Below are 21,777 nucleotides of genomic sequence, written 5' to 3' on the forward strand. Positions count from 1 at the left end.
GTCAAAACGATAGAGAACCTCACTAACCGTTCTTCATAATGTAATATAACACGCTTGTCCTGGACGTGTGCTTATCATTTTACTAGATGCGTCCATCTATCTAGTAGTGTATTAAACATAGGCAATCTCGACTCTAAGAAGTGATCTGATCCACTGAATCTGGCTTCGATACTGGAACCGATTCTGCTTATCGACTCCGGCTGCTTTATTGAATTCGGATCACTGGAGCGATCATTGTTTACTATCGGCGTACCGCCTTGGCTCCCGACCGAACATATCCGATTCGATCCGAAGACACGAAGTTCGAATTTTGCACTTCGTAGTAACGGGCCTGAATCGTCAATCCCGGACCGCTCGATCCAAAAGTCAGTTAAAGTCGATAAGATTTGAAAGGAGCCGATAAGGGATTCGGAGCCACTTAAGGACTTGATTTTTTTAATCTTCAGATCTGAGGGTTTATTGTGTAACACTCGCGATCACAATCTAATGACAGTTTAAGTATGCGAAAATTGTCTTTTGATTGTGATCATCATAATCTCGAGAATAGTGTGATGTCTCTTATTGCTATATGGAATGAAGTATATTGTCTATGGTATAAACATAGGTGTACACTCTATATAGTTGACGCCGAAACTCTATATCGACACGGCTTTGCAGGGCTACTATGAAACTCGAAACACAAAGTTCGTGTCGTGCAGTCCCTCTTGACACTTATACTATTTAATACGAGTGCGAGAGGAACGGTACGATACGAACTTCTAATTTCGTAGTAGCCCTAGCCCTGCTGGCTGGCAACATTATTTCCCAAAGAGAACTAAACAAAATGGCGTGCACTTAACTGCGCTTGATCGAATTTCCGGTGATGGCCGTTCGTTTGGATAAATTAATTTCATAATCGAGCTGTTTTATTCTATAAACTTGCGAGTTTAAGTGACTATAGACATTGTGTTATTAAAATATTCTACAATAACCAAGTTTTAAGCATTAAAGGTATATTATTTTAGGAAAGATGCGTCGTAAAAGCGAACGCACAGCCAGCAAGAAGGCTAAGCCTTCTCCAGAGAAAAAAGCCACAGAAAAACTCAAGCGTACTAGAACCTCTAAACGTCGTAAACAGTCTACTTCTTCAGAAGAGTCAGCTGAAGATACTAGTCCACCTTGCGATACCGAAGCGAAAATCGTAGAGCCGGAGAAGAAACCACCACAGACGCCTACTAAAGAAAAAGAAGTTTCAGCTGAGGACGCGCACGAGGTATGGCATGTGAAGACAGCAGAGGTGCCCAGCGACACCGGTGAGATTCAAAAATTAAAAATTTGTTTGACGCGGCCGCCCTCAACCCCTGAACGAGTTGACAGATCTCCCCGTAGTCGCAGGAAGCATTCCCGCGCTACCAGCTCTAGCGACACGCCTAGTGTTGAGGCCGTAGAAGATCGCAAAAAGAGTAAGCACCGATCAAAGCGCGCCGCCCGCGAGTCCAGGGATGAGCCTGATCAAAATCAAGATAGTCAGGGCGATGAAGCTGAGGTTGATTCTGAGATGCAACCCGCAACGAAAGATGATCAAATCACACAGAGCACTGAAGCTGTCTCTAAATCAATTCCAGATGAAACTCCGATGTCTACCACAGGTGAAGAACATAAAACAGATGAGACAGAAAAACCTACAGAGAGTGAAAAACCACCAATTGATGATCAGAGTAAAGAATCTGATGTTCAAGGAAAATCATCAGATGCAGACACAACAGTTGCATCACCCAAGGCTGAGGATAGGGGTGATCAGGTAGAAGACAGTAAACAATCTGATGAAGGCAGTTCAACACAATGTGAAGCAAAAATGGAAACGCAGACAACACAGGAAGCCCAAGTGACTGAAGAAAGAAGTGATAAGAACAAGACAACTGATAACAAATCTGAGACAAGTGAAAGTAAACCTGAAACTGAGGATTCTAAAGAACAATCTAAAGGGACCCAAGAAAAGGAGGAGGTGACAACTGAACAAGAGGTAAGTAAAAGTGAAGATAGCAGTAATAATAGTAAAACTGAGGAACCGGAGTCCTCTCAAAATGAGAATCAAAAGGCTAATGACAATGATGTTGTAGATAGCTTTGAAAATATTGACAAGGAGCGGAGGCGGTCTGTCTCCCCAGACTCAGTGAAGCCCAGGAGAGAAGAGCGCAGCAAGGAGAGACGCAGGAGTAGGGAACTAGAGCGCTCTGAATCAACACAATCTGCAAAAGATGAACCCATACAAAATGGGCAAGCTGCTCCCATTGTTATAAGCAGGAAGAGGAGATGGGGTTCAAGATCCAGCAAACTTACTACTCAAAAGTCAATAACTATTTCCACAGATATACTTAAAGAAATAATTCCAGATGTTAAGCCTGTGGAATTTGAAGAAGTTATTGAAGAAAAAAAGCAGCATAAGCGAATACAGTCCAATGAAAAGTTAGAGAGACCAGTATTACCCAAAATTGTCATAGATAATACTGAACACATGGAACATTACAAAAAGGAGTATGAAGAGAGGGAGTCAGAAAATATTAAATCCAGGGAACCATTGGCAGCTAACAGGAGGATATCTATTGTAAAAGAAAATGATAGTATTATTGCTAGGCCTCCAAGTCCACCCAGACATAAGCAGTCCTGTATCCTGTATATCACAAACCTTGTAAGACCATTCACTCTACCACAACTGAAGAATTTATTGCAAAGAACAGGAAGAATCTCTGAAGAGGGATTCTGGATAGACAGAATTAAGTCAAAATGCTTTGTCAAATATGAAACTGAAGAGTAAGTACATTTTACAATTTATTATCTATAGCTAAGAACTGAATATTTTCCAACATAAAACTAAATCTTCTTTCACCATTTACAGTCAAGCTGTTGAAACCAGGCATGCCCTGCATGGTGTCACATGGCCTGTATCCAATCCGAAGACTCTACAAGTGGACTTTTCATCTCAAGAAGCATTTGACAAAGCCAAGGCTAATGAAGATACAGACAATGCCCAGGCTACAACCATCCCAGGCACTGTGGAAGATTGGCTTCGGGAGCAAGATATGAAAAGAGAACGAGGGGAAATGGTATGTTTGTTTTCATGTTTCATTTCATCATAATTTCCCTAGTTAAAAAATTTCAATGAAGGATTGTTAGCTTATTTTTATTAACTAATAATAAAAATTTGTTTATGTTTTTGGTACATATTTTGTTACTTATTAGGTTCCTACTCAAATTCCTCATGAAATACTATAGAAATTAATAACATAGTAAAATTAGACCATTTCACATCATTATTCTTTCAGCTATTCTTAACTAAGTATAAACCATAGGAGGAATGCAGTCCTAGTGGTATACATATATTTGATTAATTTGATTGTGACACAAGTCACTGAATAAAGATTACAAATTTAATTCCAAATTCAAAATTATTTATTGCATGTCACATTACAGGCGTTATAATGGAAATGTAAAATTAAAATAATTATAGCTAAGATATTGCTTATTTTTTAATTTGATTTAAATATTTTACAATCTAGATAAAATGTGCAGGGAAAGATCTCTTTTACTATTGAAAGCAATTATTTTTAAAATATTCGTTTGTTCAATGTTTTTTTTTGCAGGATAAACCATGGGAGCGGAAAGCGGCGGTTGTTCGAGAATGGGACTTTGGGAAAAATGACAAGGACAAAGACAAGGAGCGACCCAAAAGGGATGAGCGCATTCTCGAAAAGCGACGACATCGCACACCTGAAAGAAGCCCAGAACCTGGTAGGCAGATAAATTATCGATTTTTTTACATTCAAGCTTTTCATCTAGTTAATTGATTTTTCATGCAAAATATTTGAGCTAACATTTTCTATCTTCTACCAAGTTCTATGGAGACTTCCATCAAGTTGTATGGGACCTAAAAAGTTAAATTCTTGATAGTTCTGATTTTATAGGTTTAAAGCATTATTGTAATGTGTGTCTAATATGATGGTTTATTTTTACAGCAAAGAAATTTAAAAAGAAAGAGGAAGAAGCTCCTGCTAAACTTTTGGATGACTTGTTCAGAAAAACAAAGGCAACTCCTTGCATATATTGGCTACCGCTGTCTGCTGAAATGGTATACATATATGTTTTATTTTATTGATAATAAGTACTCATTTATACATATAATATATACAATACATATAACTATACATATATTTCAATAAGAACATTTTATAATTGGATTTCCATAAAAGCGACCCTTATTGGTTTGTCATAAAAAACGCTTTATGCCTACTAATATTATAAATGCGAAAGTAACTCTGTCTGTCTGTTACGCTTTCACGTCGAAACCGCTGAACCGATTTTGATGAAATTTGGTATAGATAGTTTGAGCCCCAAGGATCAAAATAAGATACTTTTTATTCCGGTAGAGGACGCCACCACGCGATGGAACGGAAGTCACGCGCATGAGCTAGTCTCTTATAATTTTTAAAATAAGCAAATTTTTCATGAAGTTAACAGTGTACATTTAAAGTGCTTTAGAAGTATTACAAAATAATTATATATGAACTATTCCTACATTTTTTTTATTAAAACATTAAGTCATTATTGGTAGAGTAATTCACGATGACGCGTGCAGTGATTCTTATTAATGTTATTAATGTTTAATTTTGACAAAACCACGCGTCTTCGTCACTAGGTATAAACGTGCCCCTCCTTGAAAAAAAAAATTTTCATGAATGAGCTGATAATTCTTAATTTTACTTTTGAAATGGTTTTACAGATCGCTATCAAAGAGGAGCAGCGGCGTCAACACATGGCAGAGCATGAGCGGCGCTTGCAGGAGTTGCGCCGCCCGCATCGCCGTCACTAGCATGGTCCGTCCCATACACTCACGCTCATTCACCTCACACTCAACACACGCACACCACACACACCCTTGCATCTACACAAACAATTATTCACATTCATCTCGACTAATCCATTTGTCGTTCTAACGACACTTTCCAGGTTCACTTATACATTTTGAAGAGTCTTTTTTGTATGTTGCGTTTTATTAATATCACTTGTTAGAGGATCATTTAAGTTGTGGTTTATTGTAAGTCTTACAATGTGTAGGCTCAATAGTGACACATACAAGATAATTGAGGAGGAGGAGTTTGATTTTATTTTCTACGAAATGTTATAGAAAGGCACGCTTGGAGGGAATCCTATGATTTAATTCGTCGTCGCTGACGCGGCTAGACGCGAGACGGGACGCTCTCGGGACTCCGCTGAGGGATTGAGACTTCGACGCTGGTATATCCAACAAAGTCTGCGAATATTGGCGTCGTCGAAAAGTGCTTCGCCTCGCTTTGACAGTTGGCCATTCAGAATAGCACCACAACGTGTGCACGCTATTCCACACACCTGAGTCTACGAAATGTTTTCTGACAAGTATTGAGCATTTAGAGTAGCATCCCATAATGGCGTGCGTTCTGCTCTACTCAACCGATTCTGCACAAAATTATCTGGCAAAAATGACATAACTAATGAAGAAAAAAATAAGAACTAATGAACAATCTAAACCCTGTGATGGTGATTTATAAAATAAAGATGGAAACTGACCCTTTTTCGTCACTTCAGGAATAAAACGTTGGGACTTGTAAATATACGAGGAACTCAATTCGTCGTTTTATATAAATAAAAGGAGTGGACTTGTATAAGTTTAGCCTCCACTCTGCTGTAATAGATTTAGTGTGAAAAAATAGGGAATCATTTGGAACCCGTTGTCAAACTGTTTTGTCGAAAACTTTCGTTGTATGATGTTCAATAAACAATTTACATTTACTTTGACGTTTTATTTTAACTGATTGCGTTATATTTGTTTTAATTAACCCCTGCTTGGTAGCCACCTATAGGCCTAAGGGCAAAAGCGCGGTTATGGCGCCGTATATTCCCAAAAAGCTAGTACAGAAGTGACTAAAATTATTATTTTGAATTGCGTTTGCGCTTGAAAAATAGTCATGTGCATGGGATCTAAATTTTTAATGGACAAGAGAAAGTAGGAGTACGCCAATTTCACCTAACGTAAGAATACATTTTCATTTGATGATTATATTTTCTTTTGCTCTATATTTATTATCAAGCTTAGCATCCAATGTTTTATAATGAGGATTATCACCTAAATTATTTAAATTATCTATATCTTATGATATTTCCTTATCGTTTGGATAAGAGCTGTAATTCTTTGATAACATTTAAAGTAGTTGTGCTGGCGGATTACAATCGTCAGCCGCTGCTAAATATATATTTAAATAGTGATAATTTAACCGCCATAAACCATGGTAAGTACTTGTTTTTAACCTACTAAAAGCTACTTTACAGTACTCGGGCAAAACTTTATTGTCAGATAATTAATATTTTTAATCGTATACAAAAGCCCTGGTAGCCTAGTACCCCTAGACTAGTGGTTTGCTCATATGGTTACCTACTTAGGTCAAAACCTACAGTTTCTCAATTTGGAATCGAGGGTTCAGCCCGAACGTGAAAAGTGTGAGGAAACTTGCAGGTACCTGTGTAGCAGTTCAAGTATAATGGTTTGTGAGTAAAGTTCTCAATCCGCACTCTGGTTGCGAGGAAACTAGAGCATAAGCCCTCTCATTCTGAGAGGAAGTCTGTAAACAGCAGTGGATTATAGGTATAATTTTATCATAGTATGGAGATGATGATCTTGAATTGTCAAATCTCAAGACCATAAATTTAAACGTTTAGAGTATTTATTTCTTGACACTGGGATCCGGTGCGGAACTTAATACACGACATTAAATTTCTTCGCAGGTGTGGCCATGTTTTCTCACGATGTCTTCTTTTACCGTAAAGTTCATGGTCAATATTTCGCACAGACCTAAATTTCGAAAAACTAGTACAGTCGATTTCATAAACTAGTGAGCAAAAATTTGATTAAAAATATCTGAACACGACTATTGTTAACGGCGTAGAAGCGTGTTGAGATATTTTTGATCATATTTTTGCTCACAAATTTATGAACTCGACTGTACAGTCACCTGCATTAATATGTGCCACAGCGGGGCGTGTAAAACTATCTGTCACTTCCTACCGGCGCGACTCTAGAAATAGAGTCGTAACGTAACATAGGGGAGAGTCGGGTAGCCCCGGACGGCGGGTAGCCCCGTTCACTGTCGATTCTAGGCAATCACGCTCACAGATAAATAGTGCACATCTTAAAATGTTCGCAGCTGCGTGATTGCCTAGAATCGACAGTGCACGGGGCTAGCCGCCGTCCGGGGTACCCGACTCTCCCCTAATAGGTATAGGTAGGTGGGTATTTGTTGTGTCAGGTCAGGTATCAGTGCTGGTGACTACGAGTCCGGGACTAAACCCACGAGCGTCTACTTGAGAGGCGTAGGAGAAACCACTAGGCTACCACGACCACGATTAAAAAATAAAATAACCTACATTAAAATAGTCGAGGAAACTGAATCACGTACCCAGACGCGGTCGCAGCCTGAATTTTGGAGGCGGTCACTAATAAGAATACATCGCGGCTAGGGGCAAAAAATTGTTTTTTTTAATTTTGTATATTTTAGATTTTTCAATTTGACGTGTACGGTTTTGGCCGTTCTTACCCTTTCTTACCCGTAGTCATACCAGATTATCACACCAGTATGACATCCCCTGTGACCCCCCCCCCGTCTCTTCGGACCGCGCCTGCACTTACGGTCAAGTGCATAAATATACGTTACCAAGACGTCAAAAATATCTATATACCTACCTTTATGTGACATAAGGTCGGTGTATACATATTTTGACGCCATGGCTGTATATATATTTTTGCATTCGACTGTACAAGGGTAGAACCTTTGTGCTACTAATGTCATATTGACATTCCATACATCTGGCAAAGAAATCATAGCGAAATTGACTATGAAAAGGTTCCACCCTTACGTGATTCAGTTTCCTCGTCATTAAAGACACCTACATTATAAGATTGACTCTCAAAAGATGCGAGAGTCGTGGTATTTGGTGGCGCTGCTGGCGACCGTTGCGGCTCAAAACCCGTTCACGCTTGAGGAGTTCGTGACGGGCCAGTTCGCGCAGCGAGGCTTCACCGGGACATGGATCTCTGGTAAGTGTTGCTTTTATTTTTTCGTAGGCGTTACAGTCTGTTCAATATAGGAATGGACAGAAGGAAAATAGGCTCTTTATAATGCACGCTTTAGGAAATCATTTAATAAATTGCATTTTTTTAGTATACGGCACCTGTAGATTATTTATAGTTTTTAATCGCCAGTTTGGATCAAAATGTGATGACTTTTAATCATATAAGAACTTTGCACAACTAAAGCACTGTACCAAATTTGATGAAATTTGCAATGGAAAAAGCTTGAACTTCATAGCAGAAACTAAGAGTAGAATATTTTTAAACAGGGAATGAGAGCGGATGAGTCCACGAAACAGTTATTAAATTATGTATACATATAAATTGAATTAATATTATGTAGAGTATTAGGTATTAATATTGTGTTATATTTTAAGTATATATTACGTATTAATCTACTTACAAAGAAAACAAAATGATGACTTCGTCATATTACTTCTTTTATTCATCATCATCATCATTATTACGAATTCACAAAAAATGTTTAAAACCCCTTCTTCTGTGACCTTCTAGAGTCCAATGTTACCCTGAATGGACTATAGAATAATTCACTTGTTCTGTCAGGAACATTCTACCGAAAAAATATCAATTATGAAACAATAATTAACTCTGTAGTTGCGTAAAATGTCGGAGAAAAAGCAACAGTAAATAATATTATTGTAATCTTTAGCATCCACCGTAGACAGACGTTACTTAGATACCTACCTAACTACCTAATACCTATCTGGACGCGCAGTATATTGACTATACACATAGTAGGTATGCAGATTTAGTTTTACTTAGTGCTGGAAATAGGATTCTACAAAATAAATCCCTCTAATTTCATGTGTTACTTAGCACCATTACTTAGGACCATATATCAATGAACTATAAACAATTGTCTTTGCTAACCCGCGACCTCACGAATTTACGATAGCTACATCTATGCAACAAAATAATGTTTCTTCATGCAGCATCTAACAATACATCACACAAATCCAACTATCTCCACCACACTAGGCTTACACGTTTTGAACTCCACCAAGTGCATCATCAGAGTGACCTGCGTGAACAAACATTTGTAGGATGTAGCTATCGTAAGGTCGCGAACGTCGCGGTTGAGCAAAGTAATTGTCTGTAGTTCATTTATATCTTTCTAATTTTATTTAAACTTCACAGATACGGAGTTCACATACGTTATTCCTGGCGAGTCTGGCATTTACGTTTACGATGCTTCAATACAGGAAAGCAGAGTGCTTGTGTCAGGAGAACTTATGGTAAGTACTGTCACAATGCAACAAGTACTTAATTACTTTATTTGTCAACTCTTACCTCTAGTTCTTCACAAAGTAGGGACGTAGGTACAGCCAAGGGGCCGATGGTCCGGGGGCAAGTTGACATGGAGAATGAGAAAACTATGAATTGTCGGTTAAGTCAAGAGCACAAGAAGTTGTTCACTTTTACTACGAGCTTTACATCGACGGCGATTGTAATAACTTTGGTTTGGTTGTTTTACATTTTGCAACTTTTTAGAACCTCTAGGTAGGGGGGGGGGGGAAATGTCCCCCCCCCCTTGGCGACACCCTTGCGTATAGCCGTACTCTGTGTTCGCGAAAAGCCGTTCTGTGTTTTTCTGGGAAGGATTATCCAACATAATAAGATATGATTAGATATCCTTCGTTTAATAGTTACGTGTACAGTAATCTCTGAAACTAAGTCTCTACAAATGATTGCTAGAAGAACTGGCACTCTAGTAACACTCAGATACCTTTACACAGATATATGCGCCGTTAATACCATGGAACTGATCTGAATCATACCTAATTCTAATGCAATACTATTTCCTACCTAACTTTTAAATTGTGTTAGCGCTTTGTACGTCAAAAAAGTGATAGGTACAAGTACCTAACTTTATCCATGCAGGTTTGAACATTTTGCACAGTCGAGTACCTACCTAATTGATCTTTTGTCTACTAACAGGAATTCCTCAACACTTCGAACCCAATTCTCTCCGCGGATAGAGAATACATCCTGGCTCCAAGTGAAGTTGAGCAGGTAAGTGCTAGATTTCATAGAAAAACTACCTACCCAAGTAATAGAATAAAAGCAACGTTTTATTGTTTCGAAAGCCTTAAAATACTTTTTCATCACACTTGCTCGTAAACAGTTTCGTAACATGCAGGCTACCTTGGTTGCAACCCCCCAAATAAAACCCTCGACCTTAATGTGCTTGTCATGAAACCCGTGGTCGGTAAATGAGTCATTGCCCATACTAATTTTGTTGTGAAGCCCAAGGTCGGTAAATGAGTTTGTTACTGCATGGTGTGCTGCAGCGCCTGCAGGAGCGCGGCGCGCGCACGTCGGGCGCATGCTGCGGAGGAGGAGGGCGGCGGGGAGCTGGCGCTGCCAAGAGCGCAGTCAGCGGTATCGGCAATTTTTGAAAAAAAAAATAGTTTTTCCTTTACAATACAATGTGATAAAATACATTGTATGTCGCACGGGCGGTACTAGAATTACGAACATCGACTAATTACAGCCCTCAGTTTTCGACTTCGGGCTTCTAATAGACTCTCGTTCGTAATTCCTTATTTACCTACCGCCCTTAAGACACAAAGTACTATTAAAACTTACTATCATTGAAATGTTGTTAACAAGCCGCGCTTCATTACTTATAATAAAATATTATCTTCAGTCATTTAATGATGAATAAGGCGATAAGAAATATCTAGTTATTGTAAATGATATGCAGATACCTGTTTATATGAGTAAATGCATGCGTATACCTATATCTACTTACGCTGAGTAGAACTTATAAATTGGGCTTCACGGATTCTGGTGACTTTTTATAATGTTGTAATTACTTAATTAAGGTTTTTGAATTAATATTATTATTTTTCAGGTGTACAGATATTCGACCACTGCTAAGTTTGCTCTTTACGAAATCGCCACACAGTAAGTGTTTTCTGAAACAATTTTAGAAAATAGGTGTAGGTACAGCATAATTCTAATTAACGTATATGCCATAACGCTCGCATTCAATGAACAATTGTGCAGGTAATTTGAAAGACATGCCATTTATCTGCTTTAGTCGATTGGATGCACGAATTCATCAATATCTCGCAAACGGGGAGACACTATTGTTGAATGTAATGACTGATTGAGGTAGTTATTGGCCAACGTCAAATGATTTTCTATTCTTTTACTATTCTATTTTAGAGAGGTGACCCTAGTAGCGGATCATCAGCGACTCCAACTGTGCATTTTTGGAGGTGGCCATTCTCTGGCTTACGTCCTCGACAACAACGTGTACTATCTGCCAGAGAACAGCTCAGAAGCCATCCAGCTGACGGACGACGGCATCCCGGGGGTCATTTACAATGGACACGCTGATTGGGTGTATGAAGGTGATTAAATAAAAGCCTTCCATTTTCCAAGTTATAAATATCAATATAACTCTCAAAATAGGCTTTTCCGGTATGCGATTCCGCATCCGAGCAGAACTCGACAACGTAATAAAAAAACTGTTAAATTATACTGAGCGTTGCAAAGCAGAAAGTATTCCATGTCAAGACCTTTGTACGTACAGCAATATTCTATCATCCAAACCAAACCCAAGCAAAATAATTTCTCACACAAAATAATGTTTAATGTCTTGTAAGTAGTCGAGTAGAGCAAGCGCTTAATGTTTTCTCGGCTTCCTAAATTCATTGATATTATACAGCAGTGTATCCGATTGGCTCTGTTACTACTTTATTCATACTTTCAGAGGACGTCATGTACACGGGCCAAGCCACTTGGTTCAATCCCGATGGCTCCTATCTGGCATTCGCGAGTTACAACGACACGGAAGTTGAGAGCTATTCCTACTACTACTTTGTGGACAAGAGTGACCCCGAAGACCTATATCCTGAACTCGTTGATCTTAAGTACCCTAAGGTCAGTTTGTTTGTAGCAGAAGAACATGTTTAATGATGCTTAAGGGCTGTTTATAAGTATCTTTCTATTGGACAGGACCTAGCTTTATCTCGTTTCTCATGCTTTACCATTTTAAAAACAGATGCGTTGTCGTTAGTCTTTCACCGAACTTCTTTAAGCAGCATTTCCACCAATAATGTGCGAGGTTGTGTTGCGAGGAATGTCTATTTAATTAACCAATAGAAACGCTTCATTTACACATCCTCGCACAGCACATCTCTAGTGGAAACAGCTGAGCGGAGCGAGGCGAGGTAAATGAAGTGTATCTATTGGTTAATAAAAAACATATTCCTCGCAACACATCCTCGCACATCTCTGGTGGAAACGCTGCTTTAAATTGGAGATTTACCACGGCAAGACATTAACGCATCATCCGTTTCCAATTATTTTTAGGTGGGGCGCACAAATCCAACAGTGAATCTTCGCGTGATAAATCTCAACGCTCTAGTGACGGATGGCACGTGGGACTGGCAGACGATTGAGGCGCCGGAAGCGGTGACCGACGACCATATCCTGGGGGGTATCATCTGGCCGACTACTTACGAGATAGCTGCGCACTGGCTCAACAGGCGTCAGAATTACACCGTGCTGAGGTTCTGCAATGTCGTCACTAGGCAGTGCCCGGTAAGTATTGGAAAGAACGCCTTAAGGGCCGTCATAAGCCATGCGGAGGCCCTGGGATACACAAGAACTTAACCTTAACCTTTTGGAAATTAAGGAAAGTAATTTTTTCCCTTCTTTTTTGGTATTTCGGCCTTTCGGGGGCGCACGGGCCAAATGTGCCCTTATGGTAGAGACGTTATTGAACACCTTAACTTATCCTTGTCGTTATAGGTAGAGTTTGATGCAGGACTGTTCTTTGATATAAAGCTATTTATAGAAGCATTTCTTGTTACAGAAATAAACGTGGAGTTGACACGTATTGTTAATTAGCGTAAAACGTAAAAAACGTGCAGTGATTCGCGCCGCACGTTTCTGTGCGTTGTTTAATTTACATTACGATGTGAATTGATGCATCGTCGTATGTAATGATTTTCAGCAGCCTTAAAATATTTCTATTGCCCAAGGCGCCAGGATGAAGTATTGGCACTACCCGCGACCTTATGACAGCTACGCCTATGCAACAAATATCTGATCCCGCCGCTTCTTCACCTCCATGCTGGAAGAACACACATAAATCACACAAACCCAACTACCACCATCACCACGCTACTGCTGACGCGTTTCGAACTCAACCGGAGTTCATCCTCCGTGCAATACAACCGTTTAACATGTTACTATGTGGTGGTGCATGTTGCTCTGATACGGACCTTCGCAAAGTAACGCCTGATTCAATATAATATTTTACTGTTCTGTTGGTAGGAAGAAGAGCATCGCCAGCAGCCCAACGGTTGGGTCCCGATAGCGCTCCCACGGTTCAGCAGTAACGGCGACTTCTACGTGTCTACGCGCTGGTCAATGGAACAGGCTGATGGCAACATCTGGCAGCACCTCTATCTCAGCATGAGGGTTAATGGCGAAATCATCTCCAGCTCCATCACCCCTGGTGCTTTCACTGTCAATAATTACGTCGGAATGGATGAGTCGACTCTTTCTTAGTGAGTATGATGTTAAGATGTGCTCGCAAAAATAATGCTTAGCAAAGACCAAGTTGTCTTGCTATTTCGTGTTAAAAACATCCCTTCTTGGTATTTATATAAGGATAATCGTATTGTTAAAGCAGCTTGAACATGTGTTGAAATAGAAGTTACAGCTGTTTTCGTACGCAAAAGATAGTTTCAACAATTTAAATTTAGCCGCAGATGTGGGAAACAAACGTTCACAATCATAACATTATGTTTAAAGTCTAAATTATCTTCGTCACAATGAAAATAAGCCTTTGTTCCCACGATTTCATCGTGCCCAAAAATTGCTTAAAAATACGAAAATGACAGACCAACATAACAGAGTTCAAACATAAGTAATACTTATACAATTTTCCTTACACAATTGTCTAACAATTTGTTATGTAAAACGGGGATATTTTACTAGTTTTTCACAAGACCATTCTCTCCTAGAAATATGCATGAACTGTGTCTTCAATGATATCTTTTTTTAGTTACTTCACTCGTACGGTGACCGACTCGCCATGGCAATCTCAAGTCCACGTAGTGGGCGCGCAAGCTCGTTGCCTCAGCTGCAGTCTGGTGTTGCCGGACGGTGGCCCCTGCACTTGGGCTACTGCCACAGCCAGTCGCGCGGGTGCCTTCATGACTATCACCTGCTCCTCGCCTAATGAGCCTTCCGCTACCTTCATCATCAACCCGAGGGTGAGTTACCATTGGTAAAGTTAGCACGGTCAGTTGATAGCTGCGGGATATTTTACTAGATAGAGGCCTTTGAACGTTGCAATCATTACATTTTGTCACCTGATTCCGCCCTAATGAACCAATCAATTAAAAGGCAAGTGGTATATCCTGAAAGCGACGCGCAGTACTAAGTCGTAGAACGATGATGGTATCTGTTGCGATTTTTTTAAGAATTGGGATTTTTTTGAGATTAAAACTTTTTTCAGACAGCTAAGATACTCGTACTAATCTACACCTGAATGCCAAACACTTGACTAATGATTATAAAGACCTGCCCGAAACTACATTCACTTACACTATACAGGGGGCGACACTAGCGCAAACCTTCTTGAAAACGTCAGTTCTCTTTATATTTTGACGCCATTACAGATTATGACCAAAGAGTATTTGTACATATAGAAATCATGATATATTTATTAGTAACAAAATAACATGATATTTACATCGATATAGTAACGATAAAGCTATATTTCCAAAAGTTTAATTGAAATAATGATATTATGGCATTTAAGATACTTAACAAACTGTTTACGGTTTTGTCTTGGTTTTGTGCTAGTGAATTTGCTAGTCATTTTCTTGAATTTGCTAGAAAATTTCAGTAATATTCCATATTACATACATTGCGTTGCGTGCCCTATATAGGACCTACCTACCTACCTATGGTCTTGCTAGCTATATTCGGGCACATTATAAACAATCAAGGTTCGCCTTTGTCAGACACGTCAAGGAGTATCATCATCATCATAATCAAAATAACAAAAAAAAATAATTATACTTAACTGTTTCTGCTACAGACCGCTGAAATCTTGACCACCTGGGAGGACAATGCCATAGTCCGGAACCGTCTGATCGGCAAAAACCGCCCCGGCAGCATCATAACCACCGTCCCCCTGGAGAATGGCTTCCCCGCTCCCGTGAGGCTGTTCCTGCCCCCAGGACTTGATGTCAACGACCCCGACACTAAATACGCCATGGTTTTCTACGTGTACTCTGGGCCTAACACCAATACTGTTTACGATACCTTCACTGTTGGTAAGTCTTTTTTGGGGAAGTTTATATGGTATAAAGAGATAAGTCTACCGTGAAGTGGGATTTTTGTTTTCATTTACAAAATAAGATCGAATGTATAGTAGAAATTATTTGAGCTGTGCCGATCTCAAAGTGAAATAATAATAATAAATAATAAATAAATATCACGGGACAATTCACACCAATTGACCTAGTCCCAAAGTAAGCTTAGCAAAGCTTGTGTTATGGGTACTAAGCAACGGATAAATATAATTATATAGATAGATACATACTTAAGTACATAGTAAACACCCAAGACCCGAGAACAAACATTCGTATTTTTCATACAAATATCTGCCCCGACACGGGAATCGAACCCGGGACCTCAAGCTTCGCAGTCAGGTTCTCTAACCACTAGGCCATCTGGCGTCAAAGTGAAATGAAATATAAGATAAAATAGCTCATGAAATAACTACTTTATTATTTACAATAGAGAGTACATTTTAAATAAAACTTTTTTGGCAGATAATGTTTTTCATAATTGAATACGTCGTAGACAAGCAGCTTCATTGAAGTCATTATCTATCTGCCAACGTGTTTTTTTTTCAAAACGCACTTTCTGCTCTAGATAATGAAGTCGTTATTTCAATGAGCTATTTTATTTTATATTTACGTTCATTTTAAACTGAGTATTATGCGGTTGAGGGTCCAATAGAATACATAATACATAATAGGAAAGGCTTTGTTTGAAAGGTTCGCTGTTAACGAGATGACACCTCAAATAATTCCTACTATACACTCGAACAAATTGAATCATGTACGAGGGTAGAACCTTTGGCTACTAATGTCATGTTGACATCCCATACTTTTGTTAAGGGAATCATAGTGAAATAGATCAGTAAAAGGTTCCACCCTGGTACCTACATGAATCAGTGTCTTCGACTTTACCCTTCCTGGAATCATGAAGCTGTGAGAGCTGCTGTGGACTCGAAACAATAGTTTTATATCTGTTATAGATTTGCATTTATGTCCTACCTTTTATCGTATACTCACTAAAAGAACCTTGTTGTAGCCATATCTAAAGTCAAAAGCTATAAATTTTATCAACAAAGTATTTGAGGCGGTAATTTAGAAATTGTGTCAAATTCTAACGCATTCATTCCCAGGCTACCATTCCTACCTGACCACAAGCCGCAATGTCATCTACATACTGGCGGACGGACTGTTCATGAGATACAGCCTGGGGACTGACGGACAGAGAGACGGACGGAAAACGGAGTTTTAGTAATAGGGTCCCGTTTTTTACCTTTTGGGTACGGAACTCTAAAAAGAAATTTGTTAAAGCCATATCTAAAGTCAAAAGCTATAAATCTTATCAACAAAATATTTAAGGCGGCAATTTATAAATTGTGTCTAATTCTAACGCATTAATTTCTCAGGCTACCATTCCTACCTGACCACAAGCCGCAATGTCATCTACATGCTGGCGGACGGACGCGGCTCCGGACTCAAAGGCCAAGACATCTTGTACTCGCTCAACAACAAGCTCGGCACCGTCGAGATCGAAGATCATTTTGTTATCCTCAGGTAAATAGTGCGATAAAAAGGAGTTGAGAATCATTACAATTCAGTGCATACCTACCTACCATGGCCTACCAACCCCAACAAGCTAAATTTAATACTAAAAACAGCAATAGATGGCACTACCATTAGCATTTGTAAATTATAAAATGTGAAGAAGCCGAAAGACTTTGATATGCAATGTATGCCAGTATAATTTTTTTCCACAGAGGAGCATCTGAAGGGGTTGCTCCAGACGGCCTAGAACGCAATTTGACTAGTTGTGGTTTTAGACGGATGACGCGGTAGCCATATTGCGATGTAGGCAAAACTACTATTCAAATTGCGTTCTAAACCGTCCGATACCAACCCATCTGAAGCTTCCAGGATTCCTGGGTTCATGCAGCTAAAACCACATGTTTGCTGACAGGCAGGTGCTGGAGCGTTACGCATTCATCGACCCGTCTCGCGTGGGCATCTGGGGCCACAGTTACGGCGGCTACGCGACGCTACTCACGCTGCTGCACGACGACGACCATTTGTTCCAGTGCGGCGTCTCCGGCGCCCCCGTCACCTCCTGGCTTTATTATAGTATGCTATCTTGACGTTTAAAACCCCATTTTGACTATGCGAGAACTTGCATGTAAGTTTCAGTACATTGCGGTATTTGTTTGATCAACTGAATTCATTGTCCCTCGATAGTCTGTGTAATGCAACTTGTATGCAAGTTATTGAATGGTCTAATTGGGGCTTAAGACTTGAGGGCATGGCTCTAACTGTTTCCCCTTCTATGTTGAAAGCACAGTGCTAGGGTTATTTTTTTATCACGATGTGGTCAGGATGTTTGATACGCATTCTGTCCTTTCTTTCTCTTCGCCTTTAACATTTTTCATAGGTAACACACTAAGTAGGTTCTTACATCAGAGAAAAACAATATCTAAGGCAGATTGTCTTAATGACCTTTACGTGATAATATTCTTTGATATTTTAGTCATACTTAGGATGATACCTCTACAACAGATGGACCATCGGTCCAAAAGTACCACTTAGAGATTCTACCACCAGTTGTAAATTAACTGACAGTAAATGCTGACAAATATTTCCTCCTAGTTTCTGTAATAGTAAATGATTAGGCCTGAGTAATTTTCTTAACGTTTATTTAGCTTTTCACAAGAACACAAAATAAAACCAGTAGACAGCTGGAAATACCGATCATTTTGGCGGGCTGTCATAACAAGTGCTTTAATGATGTGTCATCTACGATAATAGTTTCTTTCCAACAACCGGTCTTATGCTACATCCAGCGGCGACGTGCAACTTCTATCGGACTTATCTTATTAATCTCTGGTTCATTTTCCAGACACAATGTACACCGAGCGTTACATGGGTCTGCCCACTGAGGAAGACAACTTAGCAGGTTACGAGGCCGGCGATGTCACTCTCTTGGTAGACAAGCTCCGTGGACACGACTTCTACTTGATGCACGGCAACGCAGACGACAATGTGCATTACCAGAACGCTGCCAAACTGATGCGAGCACTACAGGAGCGTGATATTCCGTTCGAGCAGATGGTAAGATTTTGAAGATTCTGATTGCCAATCTTTGCCAATTGATTAATTAATTTTAGCCGGACGTTAACCGTCGCATCGCTCCGAATCGAACACAGCGGAGAGCTGTAACTGTAGCTTGATACTTCTCGAGGATTAAGCATATGAGAGACAGAAGAATCTGCAATTTTTGTTGAAGATCCTGATGAGCGGAAGTAGAGAAGTGGGTAGAAATGTGCTTGCAAGATTTAACCTAGGCAAATTATGATACCAGTACTACTCACAGGTGGAGCAAATGGAGTTGTTAGGGGTAGTGCTGACATGTGATAAATCTTGAAAAAATATTTCATTCACACTAAAATGCTCTTTGCATAATATGTTTCGTCTATGTTGTCATCGCCTAGCTGGAGCATAATAAATTATATGCAACAGTCATCATGGAAATCAAAAATTTACATTTTACCTTATTATCGTCACTCATGTGCGTGGGCTGAAGTCGACCGTGACTGATGTGGATCCGTTTCAGTTATCATTTACCTTTTGTTTTACATTATTTTGGCACAAAAAAGAAGTATTCTATTTACACAGTTGTCTCGAACTGACATATTTTTATCAATAATATGTGCTCTGTATTGATCTGTGATATGTTTCTTTAACAGTCTTACCCCGACGAGGCGCACAGTTTGGTTGGAGTGAACATGCATCGATACAACGCTATGAACCAGTACTGGGCCAAGTGTCTCAGACTGTAATTTTTAATCAATTTCATAATAATACAGAGCCATTTGTCACAGTTGAAAATTTTGTGGTTACCTACATAACTAAATTTTGCAGTCATAAGTAATTTTTTTGAGCATAATATCCACCGCCCACTTGTTGTGGGTTCAAATTATTAAACAAACTTAAGTATTGTAATTACAGTTTGTGAGCAAATATGCGACCACTGATCTGTACGAAACAAACTGCAAGTTTAAAACCGTGTTTTTTTGATACTACGTATTGATGACATCTTGTTGTCAGGGGTAGATAACCTTTTGCCAGGAAAGTGGTGACATTTTTTCTGCCATTTATCGTTGGTATGGCGTATATTTACAGTACACGTGTTTACGCACACGCATGTCAAAATAGTTGTTCCTAAAAATAAATGCGTAAAAGAAAAACTGTAAACGAATACGAAATATGACGTTTTCATAACCAAATTGGTAATGTACTGTGGCAGAATGGAAAACGAACCTTGTTCCGTTTCATAATGTTTAGTGGCCTAGATCACAAAAGTACAAAAAAAAGTTCCTTGCGGTACTAAAAGGATTTAATGAATTGCGAAGAGCCTACTCAAGGCATGTGAAAATTTTGTATTTTTATAAAATGTAATATGACAATAGTTATAATATTTTAAAGATAAGTACCTAAAATAAAAGTTTTCTACGTAACCTATTCTTTCATTTTCATTCTTATTTTAGTGCCAATGAATGCAGTAAGTATGCAGTATAACTATATATATGTATAAATGTGAGAATATGATGAATGAGTGTTTTTCCTGGGAATACACAGATTAAATGCCACTGCAACAACAAGAACATGAATGAAACCGAGCTATTGCCAGCGCTCGCAGTCTAAAGTACTCGGGAGTCACATATATTCATCATGAAACTACCGTGAGACTCACTCATATTAAATGATATTGTAACGGATAACTCGCGTCTTAAATCGAATTTAGCTCGACATGTTTCGGGCTATTTCGTAGCCCTCTTCACAGGAGTACGCGACTCTGCGGCTGCCCTAGACGTGAGTTATCCGTTACAATATAATAATTTAATATATTCATCATTTCTTTTTGCCAAATGAGGCTAGAAAAAATGGTAAGTATACTTATTGTGTTGCAAAAACGATCAGTAAAGGAGAAAAGTATGCCTCTAATCCTTATACCACTAACCACAAGGTCGGTGTATTATACACATGCCTATTATCTGACCCCGATGGCTGCAGGTAAAGATATTTGTGACCATGATTGTACCTACCTACAACCTACATAATATGTAGGGTTTCAATCTATTATAATATAATATTCTTGTAAGTCATTGACCGAGGCAGGAAAGACACAAAAGACCAGGATGTGTTACACAAATGAAACTCGAATCTCAATGGACTCTAACGACAGTGAAAGGTTATACAAGAACATAATAATCGCTAATCCAAAGTACCGCACAGCGCCGCAGTTACAATACATTGACTCTTTTTTTTAGTGTTCCGTACCTACCACAAAAGGAAAAACTGACCCTTATAGGATTACTTAGTTTTCAGGCTGTCTGTCTGTCTGTCTCTCTGTCAGTCCGTCTGTCAAGACCCTTTTCATCAGAAATGTGTGGATATACCTTCACAAGCTAAAATTGATATCAGACTAGCTGTTGTCCGCGACTCCGTTATTTTCTGTATTACTTACTAGATTCAAAAAACCTGTCAAGTGCGAGTCGGACTCATGCACAAATTTATAAATAAGTAGGTATCCATGAATATTCAGTGTTAGCGGAGCTTCAAAGCAAATGTATCTACGTAGTGTGGAGTCGTTTAAAATGGTGACTGACAGACATACAGACATAAAAAACTAAAATTTTCGGACTTTTCTTATTGGTTGTGCTTCACATCAAATTTCAAGTTTCTAGGACAACCGGAAGTAACCTATAGGTTGTTTGATTATGGCAATTTGTTTGGAAATACCTTTTTAATGACTGTAAGTATCATTCGATTGCGTTGACTTAGTTAGAAGTTTAAATGTGATGCCGTCTCCGTCTATTTTAACAAAACAAATAGAGACGGCATTACACCTAACCGCCAGTTAACGCTAATCAATGGATGGTGAAACAGCCCCTAATTTTTTCACTGCTTCAATGGTAAGTAAGCAGACCTGAGTACCTACCTATCCCATCCCGCTAGTATTATAAATGCGAAAGTTTGTAAGTCTGGTTGTTTGTTACCTCATCACGTCTACACCGCTGAACAGATTTAGATGAAATTCGGTATACAGATAGCTTAAGTTCCGGGGAAGGCCTTACATACGATATTTTTTTTCGGATGAGGTAGGAAACCTTTTGCTCTTAAGCGAATAAATATATACTCTCGCTGGCACACATAAAAAACCAATTTAATCATGCTAACCCTGGTGTAAAACTCAACTTTCCAAACAAGTTAAGAACTACTTAAGTAATTGTTAAGTATATACAGTCGACT

At 39.1% G+C, this 21,777-nt stretch overlaps 1 protein-coding gene and 1 long non-coding RNA gene across 2 annotated transcripts; both read left to right on the top strand.

The window, feature by feature from the left end:
• The first annotated feature begins 805 nt into the window (after positions 1-805).
• On the top strand, positions 806-19,982 carry LOC141426091 (uncharacterized). The gene is made up of 20 exons (XM_074084954.1): positions 806-2,790; positions 2,876-3,083; positions 3,621-3,768; positions 3,993-4,105; positions 4,757-4,845; positions 5,335-5,362; positions 7,978-8,101; positions 9,293-9,390; positions 10,094-10,168; positions 11,013-11,065; positions 11,330-11,517; positions 11,880-12,049; positions 12,482-12,712; positions 13,451-13,686; positions 14,187-14,397; positions 15,231-15,468; positions 16,884-17,031; positions 17,435-17,595; positions 18,365-18,576; positions 19,212-19,982. The coding sequence occupies exons 1-20, from the start codon at positions 1,010-1,012 to the stop codon at positions 19,302-19,304; spliced, it is 4,605 nt and encodes a 1,534-aa protein (XP_073941055.1). The 5' UTR covers positions 806-1,009; the 3' UTR covers positions 19,305-19,982.
• Positions 6,201-7,971, top strand: LOC141426494 (uncharacterized). Its single transcript, XR_012451239.1, has 3 exons — positions 6,201-6,299; positions 7,314-7,377; positions 7,826-7,971. It is a non-coding gene; the product is annotated as an uncharacterized lncRNA (long non-coding RNA).
• Positions 19,983-21,777: the final 1,795 nt, after the last annotated feature.

Source organism: Choristoneura fumiferana, chromosome 3, assembly GCF_025370935.1.
Source record: "Choristoneura fumiferana chromosome 3, NRCan_CFum_1, whole genome shotgun sequence".
NCBI classification, from domain to species: domain Eukaryota; kingdom Metazoa; phylum Arthropoda; class Insecta; order Lepidoptera; family Tortricidae; genus Choristoneura; species Choristoneura fumiferana.

Excerpts from the sequence above, each read along its gene's own strand:
- LOC141426091 (XM_074084954.1), top strand. The coding sequence starts at position 1,010 with ATGCGTCGTAAAAGCGAACGCACAGCCAGCAAGAAGGCTAAGCCTTCT. Across the intron at positions 8,102-9,292 it reads CACCGGGACATGGATCTCTG|ATACGGAGTTCACATACGTT; the intron begins GTAAGTGTTGCT and ends TAAACTTCACAG. Across the intron at positions 15,469-16,883 it reads TTACGATACCTTCACTGTTG|GCTACCATTCCTACCTGACC; the intron begins GTAAGTCTTTTT and ends TTAATTTCTCAG.